Here is a 12,321-nt window from a genome sequence, read left to right as displayed (position 1 = left end):
ACACACACACACACACACAATCACACACACACACGGTGTAATAGGGACATTGGAGAGAGAATCAGAGACGACAATATAAGATGGAACTCTTATCCATAGTTGCTGGTTTAGAAGATAAAGATGGGGGTGGAAGGTGGGGAGAGGAGAGTAATGCCCAAAATGGAAGGGAAACGCAAATAAATAGGTTCTCCCCGGAAGAAGATCTTCCAGGAAGAACAGATTCCTACTCCTCCTTAGTTTTAACTCACCAAGGCTTGCTCTGAACTGACTGTAGAACTCTGAGAGAATAACATAATTTATTTTGATTTCTTGGTGCTCAGATAAGATGTACATTAACTCCCATCAAGATTTTGGAAACTTGACACATCAGTCACAGAAAATTAATATGGATTTTCAGTTGATACATTGTAAACAATCTCTCTCTCCCTCTCCCTCTCCCTCTCTCCCTCCCCCTCCCCTCCCCCCTCTCTCTAAGGCAGAGTTTCATGCAGTTCATGCTGGCCTTAAACTTCTGATTTTCTTGCCTCTACTTCCTGAGATCTTGCACTTCAAGAATGCCTCACCAAGCATAGCGATAAAACTTTAGGCTTTGTATTAGCTAGTCAAGCAAAACAATATCATCTTCTCATTGAGTTCCCTTTGATTGATGTTGAAAATCAATTGGTCATGATTCTGGTTTTCATCTATTCCATTCATCCATTTGTCTGTCTTTACATTTATGTCACATTGCCTACTTTGTAACTTTAAACTCTGGTGGCTTAACTTTTCTAGCCTCCTCCTCCTCCTCCTCCTCCTCCTCCTCCTCCTGCTCCTCCTCTTCTTTTCCCACAATTTGTTTAGAAGTTGTTTTTAGGTTCTTTGTATGTTCAATTTTACATTTTTTAAAAAAATGCCTACTGAGATTTTGACTGGGATTGTATTAAATCAATTTGGGCAAAATTGATGTCTTCAACTTTGAATCTTCTGATACAATATATTTCTCTCTTCACTTATGTCTTCTTCAATTCGTTTTGGCAATATTTTATACTTTATAGTGTATGGATCTTGCATATTTTTAAACAAATCAGATTAAAAGCTTCTGAGATGGCTCAGCATGGAGGGAAGTTTGCACACAGCCCCCATGATCCCACAAGGTGGCAGGAGAGAACTGACACTGATAGTTGTCCTCTGAACTGTACATATGCAACCTGGGACATGTGTGTCTGCAACACACACACACACACACATACACACACACACACACACACACACACACACACACACACACACAATAAACCAAATTAAGTATTCATGTTTCACATGGTTCATGCCAATATAGTGATCAATATAGTGATGTTTACTCCCCCTTACTCCCCTCCCAGGACTGGAGAGATGGCTCAGTGGTTAAGACACTGTATGCTCTTGCAGAGAACTTACCTGATTCTGTTCCCAACACCCACACTGCAATTCATACTGTTTGCAATTGAGTTCAAGGGACTCTGATGCCCTCTTCTGGCCTCAGTGGACACTGCATGCGTGTGGTGCACATACAACTGTGTAGGCAAAACATTCATACATATCAAATAAAAATACATACATCTTAAAAAGATGAAAAATATCAAGTCTTACTTTTTCTTTTTTAGTATATAGAAATATAAGAAATACAAATGCTAAACTCATTAGTGCTAGAAGTTTTCTGACAGATTTCATGGAATTTTTCTAAGCAGCAACCATGTTTTAAATAAAGGCAGTTTTACCTCTTCATCTCTGATTTGGACGTCTTTATTTTTCTTAGTAGACTGTCTAGAAAATCAAGAATAATGTTAGGTAGGTATATCTTTGCCTTGTTTTGATGTCAGGAGAAATTTATTCCATCTTTCATTGTTAAATGAATGTTAGGGTGTTAACCAAGGTTTTTTGTATATGCTTTTTACTCAGCGGTGGCTGCTTTAATTCTTTTGTTTGTTTGTTTGTTTGTTTGTTTTTTGAGACAGGGTTTCTCTGTATAGCCCTGGCTGTCCTGGAACTCACTTTGTAGACCAGGCTGGCCTCGAACTCAGAAATCCGCCTGCCTCTGCCTCCCGAGTGCTGGAGATTAAAGGCGTGTGCCACCACGCCCGGCTGGCTGCTTTAATTCTTAGTTAGCTAAGAATTTTGATCAGAACTGAATGTTGGATTTTGCCATGCATTTAGCTTTTTCTGCATCCATTGAGATACTCATATGGCTTACTTTTAAATCATAGCAACATAATATAATAACATATACTATATATGTTATATTTACTTTTAAATCATATAATGTATAAGAATATGTATGTTATATTTATTTGTATATAACTATCTTAGGCTCGCCATGACCAAAGCAACTCTTAAAGGACAACATGTAATTGGGGATGCCTTACAGGTTCAGAGGTTCAGTCCATTGTCACCAAGGCGGAAGCATGGCAGCATGCAGGCAGGCATGGCACAGGAGAAACTGAGAAGTTTTATGTCTTCATCCAAAGGAAGCCAGGAACATACTGTTTTCCAGTAGGCTAGAAATAGGGTCTCAAAACCCACCCCCACAGTTACACACTTCCTCCAACAAGGGCACACCAACTCCATCAAGGCCACACCTCCTAATAGTGCCACTCCCTAGGCCAAGCATACTCAAATCACAATAACTATATATATATATGCAACATATACATATACACATACATATATACATATCATATGAGATTAAGTTGTATTCTACATGATACATAATGATGTCTTCAAAAACCTTATTTACAAATAAATTCACATTCATGGGTACCAGCCCTTAAAAATCACAATAACTATATATATATGCAACATATACATATACACATACATATATACATATCATATGAGATTAAGTTGTATTCTACATGATACATAATGATGTCTTCAAAAACCTTATTTACAAATAAATTCACATTCATGGGTACCAGCACTTAGGTGCTCAGTGTATCTTTTGTGGGATACAAAACAATTCCTGATATTTGGTAAGCTTCACTGATTGATTTTCAAATTAAAAGCTAATCTTGTTTCCTTGAAATAACCCCATCTGGTCATGATGTTTTGTGCTTTTTATACTTTGTTAGATTTGATGTGCTAACGTTTTAGTATTAGTTAGTCATCATCTTCAATAAGTGGTTGTGGTCTGTGGTATTCCACATCTTTAAATGGTCTCCATCTAGTTCCATCATTAGGATAATGTTGTGTTCATAAAATAGTTAGTAAATATTCCATTGTGTTCACTTTTCTGGGAGGCATCTTTATAGAAATTGTAGACAGAATCTCAGGTGTAAACCAGGAGTTAGCTGAACTCAGGATAGAATGAAGAGATTTGGCCCAGGGTTAGGCACATGAAGCCGAGGAGAGGTCATGTGGAAGTCAGAATAGTGTGAATTGGTTAAATAAATCACAAGGTAGTTGGGGAATGAGCTGAAGCTTACAGCCTAGGCATTTATTAATAAATAGTCTTAGAGTCGTCATTCTGGGAGCAGGGGCAAGAAAGAGGAAAGACAGATTTATTTTTACAAGGAACCATATCATTTCTTTCTTAAATGTGTCATAGAATTTACCACTAAAGCCCTGTAAATTTGAGTGCTTTTTTTTTTGGGGGGGGGGAGAGATTTAAAAGCTACAAACAATTTCTTCGATGGCTATATAGCTACTTATCTATTTCTTCTTGGGTGAGCTTTAATAGTTGTACCTTTGAAGCAATTTTGTTCATTTCATGTAAGCTGCTAATTGTATTAGAATAAAATTATTTATGCTATTTCTCCATTACTCTTTCTGTGTCGTCAAGCCTGTGATGATACTTCCCCTCTCGCTAATGCTGATGGCAGCATTCATTTTCTCTGATATTTCACTATTACTTTGGCTAGAAGATTTTCTGGCTTTTTTTGTTTGTTTGTTTGTTTGTTTTTAAATCTTGTCAGCCCAGTTTTGAATTTATTTGCCTGTACTGAGTTTATTGTCTTTTGTGCCAGCATTTTAAGTTTTCTCTTATGTTTTAACTTCATTTGTTCTTTTGTAGACGTTTGTTATTACTAGTGCATATTAATTGCACTAGTCAATGGTTTCAACTGACATTTTCATGCATGCTTAGATTGTGAGAACTTCTCTTGTTAAAAAGTGTTTGGAGCTATAAAAAGTGTTGCTTCAGCTGCATCCTTCAGATTGTTTTTATGTTGTGTTTTCATCTTTATTCACGTTAGCCTTCCTCCTAATGTTCCCTTTCATAATGTTTATTGATTTTTTTGACATTTCATATGTGTATGTGATGTATTCTCTTTTTTTGCCCAAAGATTTATTTATTATTATATTAAGTACACTGTAGCTGACTTCAGACACACCAGAAAAGGGTATCAGATCTCATTATGGATGGTTGTGAGCCACCATGTGGTTGCTGGGATTTGAACTGAAGACCTTTGGAAGAACAGACAGTGCTCTTACCTGCCATCTCTCCAGCCCACATTCTCATCCTTGTTACTTTTACCCTATCCCTTTTTGTCTCCCTCCATCCCTCTCCATTCCTAGCGTCCCTTTCCAAGTTCTTGACTTTCAGTTTTGTTTTGTGCTCCATTCAGTTTAACCAGAGTCTGTGACCATGACTGGAAGTGTTCACTGGAGCCTGCGGGGGTCATTCTTTGCCACGTAACTGGAAGGTAATAACTTCCCCACTTCCTGAATCTGTCAATAAAGAATAATTTAGCTATGAGCAGCTGGGCCCTGAGTTCCTTCTCCAACCATACTTGACTGTTGATTCTTTTGCAGATCCACTGCACACATCTACAGCTGTTGTGAATCCATGTTATTCCATTTTACTTATTTTTTCCTAAAGAGATTTATGTGTCTATGTATAGGTATGTGCTGTGTGTGCAGGTGCCTGGTGGAGTCCAGAAGAGGGTGCTGGATCCCCTGGAGCTGAATTTACAGGTGGTTGCTTGTGAGCTGCCCAACACGGGTGCTGGGAACTGAACTCCAGTTCTCTGCAGGAGCACAGGGAACTCTTGACTGCCGAACTACTTCCAGCTCCTCTCCCTTGAGTTCTTAATTGATATGGTTTATTTAGATGTTTGTATTTTGGTTTCCAAATATTTGGGATGTTCTCAGATTTTTTTTTGTAATTGATTTTTAAATTATGTTGTATCTGGAGACCATACATTTTGTGATCTTCTAAAAGCAACATTTTTTTTTTGCATTAGCATTATTTTAATCCCTTTAAATTTATTGAGACTTGTTTTATGGCTAAGATTTGGTCTATCCAGAAATGCTACCTGTTTACTTGGGGATCTTGTGTTTATCTGCTGTTTTTTAACGGGAGCTTTATAAATGTTTTGGAAATGTCAACATCAGGTAGATGGCACTGTCTAAATCTTCTTAAGATGACCTGTCTGCTGATTCAATCAATTATTAAGAGACACAGATATTAAATCTCTGGCTACAATTATGAAATTGTCTGCTTCTCTTTGCAGGCCAGTCTTAGGGTTCTTATTGCTCTGATAAACACTACAAAGAAAATCAACTTAAGAGGAAAGGGTTTATTTCAACTTATGACTCTCAGATCACACTCATCACCTAGGGAAGTCAGGGCAGGATATCAAGGTAGGAAGTGACACAGAGGAGCTCTCCTTATTTGCTTGTTCCCCATGGCTTGTTTAGCCTGCTTTCAGGATAGGGGTGGCACTACCCTCACAGGTGGGGGCCCACCCGCCTGCAATCATCAATCAAGACAATACCCCATAGACTTGCCTACATGCCAATCTTATGGGGTAAGTTTCTCAGTTAAGATTCCACTTCCAAGATATGTTTAGGGTTTGTGTGAGTTGACAAATCCCAACCCACGTGAGTCCTATCAATTTTGTTTCATGTATTTTGAAGCCCCCGACAAGCCCCTAACACATTCCGGATCAGTAATCAAGTCTACTTGTTGGATTGAAATGTCCATCTCTACTTGAAGTAATAGTTTTTTGCTCCGAAATTTTCTTTTCTGATCTCCATATAGCTACGAATGTTTAACATTTAAAATAGAAATCTAATAGAAAATTTGCGTCACTATGTGGGGATATTCTCTTACTTTAGGCTTTATCTTTTGAGAGTTTGATAGGAACCTCCCTTTAAACATATAACATTTCTTGTGAGCGGACTCTTTGCCAGCGTCCAGCAATGGAAGCTTTGACAGCAGCTTTGGTGTCATGGGCACGGGCACGTGGGCAAGTTGGCAGGTCAGGGGACAGGCACAGGTTGACGGTAAAGGACCAATTTGGTGGGTCTCAAGTTTGCACGTAGGTCTGATAGGTGTACAGAAGTTTTCTTCTTCTTTTTAATGGATTAAAAAAAAAAAAAGACGCAGAGACAGTGCAAGAAAGGTGAGGGCAGAAAGTGTTGACTTCAAATGGAGATTCCTCTCATTTGCTGCCAGGGTTACTCTGGATCTGGTGCAGCCTCAGGTGTTTTGGCCCCAGGAGGGAGGCAGGACCAAATTAGATTGCCAGAGACAAACAGATCTGAGGGGCCTGGGAGCCATGGGTAGGAGGCCAGCAACTTGAGGCAAGCACCAGGTTTTCCCATTAGGTGCACTGGAACACATCAGGTCAGATCCTGCCTCCTCTTTCCAAGGGCCTGGGCGAGGCAGCAGCAAATAGCCCTCAACACATCACATTAAGTTCTCAGGTCTGTAGAACCTGTTTTATGGCCACTAACACGCTACCAACTAATTATTGTTTAATTATTGCTTAAAAACGGATCAAACCGATCGCCACAATTCAATCACCACACTAATTACTCCATATAACATCTGCTTTCTTTTCTTTTCCCCCCCTTTACCGTTCTCTCTCTCTCTCTCTCTCTCTCTCTCTCTCTCTCTCTCTCTCTCCTTTTCTTTTCTTTTCTTTTTTCTTTTTTGGTTGTTATCCGGTTTCTCCTCAGCCCTTCTTTCTACTTTAATTGACATTCAGCTCGCTGCAACACCCCCTTTATCCAGGCCAACTGGATCTCTCCATTCACTGGAGAGAGAAGGACAGAACAGAGAAGGCCCCCGGGATTAGGGAGTTTTGACAGCTGTCCAAGAAGAGCCCTGAGATGCGGGCCAAGGACCAGGGCAGGACAGAGACAAATGAGAGACACAAAAGAGCGACAGGACAGGAGAGACAGGCAGGGAAGCATCCACAAGAGGAATAAAACGGGACAAGGATTCGCTGAGCCGCTCAAGAGATGAAGGGGGTACTGAATGGGGGCAAAGAAGAACAGCTGAAAGGGGGAGACATAGGCAGGGATGCGGTGAGAAAGATCCGGGAGGCTTCGGAGGGCAGGGCGACCAGGGGCAGGTCAGGAAGGAGAGGGATGAAGTCCAGCCCCTAGGGACAGGCCAGTCGGACTTGGGGACAGAGGGCAATTGCTACAGGAGGGGTGCTGGCAGATCGGGATTCCCAGCGCGCACCTGGGAGCAGGGTGGGGCGGGGAGGTGGCAGGACCCGGAGCGCGGCGGAGCGTGCGACGACCGCTGAGTCCCCCGCAAGCCCGGAGAGCGCCCTGCGGCCCCGCCCTCCGCCCCGCCGCCTCCTCGGCCCGGGCTTTTCCTGCGGGGCTCAGGAAGCCGGCCTAGCGCGGCGCGAACAATAGCTCGGCCTGGGCTCCGGGAGGACCGGCGCGGGCCTCAGGGAAGGGCGCGTCGCGCCGCGGGGCGCCCGCGGCGAGGCCCCGGGTCCGCGGGAGCGTCCCCGCAGCTCGGAGCTGCCCGGGTCATTGTTGGAGGGGACGGAGGGAGCCTGAGTCCGGGAGGAGCCACGGGAGCCGGGGCGGCGGGAGCCAGAGGGGGAGCCCGAGAGCTCGCGAACCAGCCAGGGAGCCGGGAGGGAGGCAGCGAGCAGAGCGAGCTGAGCGAGGGAGGGAGGAGGTAGGGAGCCAGAGAGGGTGGGAGGGAGGAGGAAAAATAAAGAGGAGAGAGCCGAGCGGGGCTGAACAATAGAGACGGGCGGACCGGCGAGGAGAGGCAGCTGCCGCGGCCGGGCACCGCGGGCGCGCAGGCAGCCGGGACCCCGGGCCGGCCCGGGCTAGACAGCAGGCGGCCAGCGCCCCGGGGAAGGGGAGCATGGGGGGACCGGAGGCAGGCGCCCCCAGCCCGCCGCGCGCCGCCGCCTGAGGAGGCTCGGCGACCCCCGCCGCAAACCCCCGCCCCGCGCCCGCGCCCGCGCCCGGGAGCCCCGCGGCTGCCGGCTCCGTGGCCACGGCCGCCGCGCCCTCCGCCCACCGGGCGCCGCGCCGCCCTCGGCCCCAGGCTTCGCCGGCGCCCGGCTGCCCGCGGACGCCCTCCCCCAGTCATGAACCCCCCGGAGGGGGCATCGGAGGAAGGGGGAGCCACCGACTCGGATGTGGACGCCTTTTTCCGGACAGGTAAGGTCTCGGGCAGGGTTCTGGGGATGGCGGGTGAGGGCGGCCGCCTCGGACGCGGTGTCTTCGGACAAGTTTGGGGACCGCAGGCAGGCTGCCGCCGGGGCGAGCGAGTCGGAGGCGGCCCCCCGCGATCGTCGGGGCTGGAGTTGCGGAGGTTCACGTTGTTCTGGCGGGTGCTGGCTGCGTTTTGGGGGAGGGTGTGGGGGCTGGGCGCCCCTCGGCGTTCACCCCAGTTGCGGGAATCTGTGTTGGGGAGGCGGGAGGCGGTCCCCTTGGGCCGCCTTGTCTGGGAGATGTTGGATCACTTTGCAGCGCGCCGCTTCAGCTACCGGTGTCCCGGCCCCTCCCTCGGCTCCCCACTTCCACAGTGCCAATCTGCGGGGCTCCCGGGTCGCCTGTGGTCGGTATCCCTTCTTCCCTCCAGGGCTCGGGGCCCTGATGTGCAAAGAGGGGCAGCAAGGGTCGCCAGGCGCTCAGACTGCAGACTGACAGGCGATGAGAGAACGTGCAGGGTGCCTGTAGGGAAGCGGCATCTGGGACTTTGGATCCGCTGGGAGGATGGGAGGCACCTTGGACCCGCTGCTTGGTTCTTTCTCCAGCTCCGGGAACCTATGAGTTTTACCTAAGAATCGCTTATTGCTGGAAGCGCGAGTTAGCGTCCCTCTTAATACACACCCACCAAATCTTTGCTTGCCCGCGGCGCGTGGAGCCTGGGATAGCTTTCCAGCGCTTTGCGCCTCTGTACCTCCCAGGCAGCCTGTCTGTAGCTTCTCCTGTTCGCTGGTTCCACAGTCCCTTCCCCAGAATAGATCATCCTCATCTCCTACCACCTGTAGCCCTGTTTCAAACATCACCAAGGAGTCCCCATGTCCCCTGTACCTGTAGCTTCCACCAGCTCAGTTGTGCAGTTCCCCAGCTCCCCACACGTCTGCAACCATTTTGTCTGGAAATCTTTGTCCCAAGGACTCTGATAAGTTATGGGCGCCCCACGCATCTGCTCTCCCTTCGGGAAAGTTGGATGAGAGGACATGAACTGGTGGGGGTCAGGGGTCAGGTTAGCTCTGGAGGCTGCACACCCATCTGTTTCCTCACCCTGTTGCTTTACCCTGGAGGACCACTCTAGGAAAGGGAGTCCCCGCTCTTTGTGGGAGAACTTGTGGCTTTGAAAGTCAAGACTTAATTGGCCCATATGGTCATCTCTAATTGGTCTGGGGAGGAAAGAGCTGGAGGACTGGAGTTGATGTCAGGGTCTGGGAAAGGGGATGAGACTCTTGTCACCTGGTCCTGCTTCCAGGCCTCAGTTTGCCCTCCCTCCCTCCTCCATCCTGGAGTCAGCATTTTCACTTTCCTCCTCCCCCGCCTTCCCCCCCACCCCCGCCCCCGCCCCCTTTTCTTTCCTGCTCCTCTCTCCTGTCTTAGACACCAAAGCCTGGATTCTAACGAGGTGGCTGCCTTGGGTTTATAGTCCTGAATCTAGGAAAAGAGGCTCTGGAAGCTAAGTGACATCCAGAAACATTCACCAGGAGCTCTTCCAGACCCCACTCGCATCCACCCCCAGCCATGTCTAGCAGCTGTATTTTCTAGCTCTGGGGAAAACCCACCATGGTATAAATTCATATTCTACCCTGAAGTATGAATTCATGTTCTTCATCCCCTCCCCTCCTCTCTTTTCTCCTCTCCCGTCCTCTTTTTTCTTCTCTTCTTCCTTAATTCTTCCTGTCTTCTTTTTTTTTTTTTTTTTTTTTTTTATAGGCATTTTTTTTTTAGCTTCGGATTCTAGAGACTTGTTAATTTGTTGCTTTCCTCCTGGCCTTTCAAATGGTTTACATTGTCTGGGCTGGTCTCAGATCACAGAGTCAGAAGCAGGCTGGGGTTAGTTTCCTATTGGGGTAATGTCCTTCCACAGGGCAGTCTTGCTGGCTTCAAGGATGTGGTGGTGGTGGTGGTGGTGGTAAAGAGAGGCTAGATCTCATGTGCATTTAGAATCAGAGGCAGTTTGAATCCTCTGTAGGCAAACCTGCAAGTGATTGACAACCTGTGGCAAGCTATAAGGGGTGAGTCTAGAAGAGCGCCTTTCTGCTTCATGGCCTTCTGTGTTCTGGCCCTTGACCTTCACCCCACTTGCAGTTTATCACAGAGTCCCCTGTTGGGGATTCTTAAATCTGGGTAGACTACATTTCCCAACCTTCTCCTTTTTGATTCATGTCTTCTCTGAAACATAGCTCTGTACCTGGTTGGCTGGCTGGATTATAAATTTATTCAATTGAACAACTAAAAAAAAAAAAATCAAACAGATTGTCCAAAGTTTTCCCCACCAGGATTACCCCCCTTCTTTGTGGTGAAAAAAATTGCATGTACAAAGACCAGACTGACAATTATTTTGTCAAAACTCTGGCATACCAGTGTCTCTAATTAGGCATGTTTTAAATAATTTAGTCAGTTTACTTGTCTTGCCTACTGCTTTGTGATTATTTGGATTTTGTTTTTAGTTCTTGTGACCAACTGATTAAATGAGATTCACTTCTTTGCACTTACAAGGATATAGAGTCAGCTATGCTCTTCCTCACTATCCTAGAGTGTAGTATAGTATCCTATAGCATAGATTGTATCTATAGCATAGTGTAGTGTCCTATGGTATAGTATAGATTGATACAGTCCTGATTGTCTTCCTAAGAATTCTGTTTCAAGCCTGAAAAACTATGTTACAGGGTTTTTCTTTTTTCTTTTGTTACAGACTTTAAATTTTAACCAAATCTTAACCTTTTACTGGTCATGATTGTAAGGCTGAAAAAGAGATAGGTCATTGCAGGACTGGGACAGAAATGATTGAACAACAAGGACTTTCTAACACCTACTGGCAATCTTGTGCTGTCCAGGGTGCTGTGGAACACACAGAAAAAATGGTCATAGTAGTTTCTGTCCTCAAGAACTTACAGATTGCTAATTAACTGATAGCTAAAGGTTAGGACAATGTGAGTTAAGAGCTGTCAGAACCAGAGAAGGTGGTGCTTAGGCTGGTCTTTGAAGTGGGAGGGGCAGGGAGGTTGGGCAACTATTAAAATAATGGGGCTTGGAGGAGACTGGGATGACTGGGGGGAAAGGGTAACTTAGTAAAGGTGAGGGACAGAGTTGACTAAGAATAAATAATAGGAACAAATAAGAGAGTCCTGGAGCCTTCTGAAGAGGAGTTTGGACATGATTCAAGAGAAAACGGGAGTCATTGCTGGTGTTTGAGCAAAGACATCATAAGTAGTGTTTGGAAAGATTAGTCCAGTGGAGATATTATTAATGAAATGGGAAAAAAACAATAAAGGTAAGATCAAGGGAGATGCTGAGATCATCCAAGAATGAAGTGGAGGCCGGGGGCTTGCCCTGTATTGATGACAGAAAGGATGGAGGGTCAGGGCTGACTCTGAGAGACACCATGACAGGTAGAAATGCTGAGTTTTCCTGACACTAGTGATGTGGTGAGAAATAGCTGGGTTGAGAGCCCAAGGATGGGCTCATCCCTACTGACTGATGTGCTCAGTTCAGGGCATGTTTACATATGAAGAATTGGATGTGGACATCTAAGTCATTTTGGAGCCCGACATGTGGATTCAAGGCATGGATGGCTAGGAGTGGTCCGGATGGTTTGGAAGCATGGTGTAGTTGCTGCTTCCAGAGGGAGTGAGTGGAGGGGAAGAAGGGCCAGGAGGTCTCATTTGGGGGATGGCAGAAGGGAGTCTGGATCCTGGAGACCTGGAAGGCTGTGTGAGCTCTGATGTGATGATGGGGCAGACAGGCTGAGCAGGAGGAATAGAGAAACCAAACCCTGGGAGCTGATTCCGGGAGCGTGGGATCAGAAGGGGCACTCAGGGTGGGCATTTGGGGGTGGCAAACAGGACATAGGCACATGTAGTTTATCAGCAAGAGACAGGGTGGAGCACTGCTGTC

General features: G+C 46.2%; 1 protein-coding gene across 1 annotated transcript in view; it reads left to right on the top strand.

Moving 5' to 3' along the window:
- The first annotated feature begins 8,245 nt into the window (after positions 1 to 8,245).
- Kalrn (kalirin RhoGEF kinase) overlaps positions 8,246 to 12,321 on the top strand; it is a 603,889-nt gene continuing 599,813 nt past the window's right edge. The window contains exon 1 of the mRNA XM_029544638.1: positions 8,246 to 8,385. Coding sequence (XP_029400498.1) covers positions 8,313 to 8,385 — 73 coding nt within the window. The 5' untranslated portion in view covers positions 8,246 to 8,312. The remainder of the gene's footprint in view (positions 8,386 to 12,321) is intronic.

This window comes from Mus pahari, chromosome 12, assembly GCF_900095145.1.
Source record: "Mus pahari chromosome 12, PAHARI_EIJ_v1.1, whole genome shotgun sequence".
Taxonomy (NCBI): Eukaryota; Metazoa; Chordata; class Mammalia; order Rodentia; family Muridae; genus Mus; species Mus pahari.
This window is presented reverse-complemented; position numbering and strand designations above follow the sequence as displayed.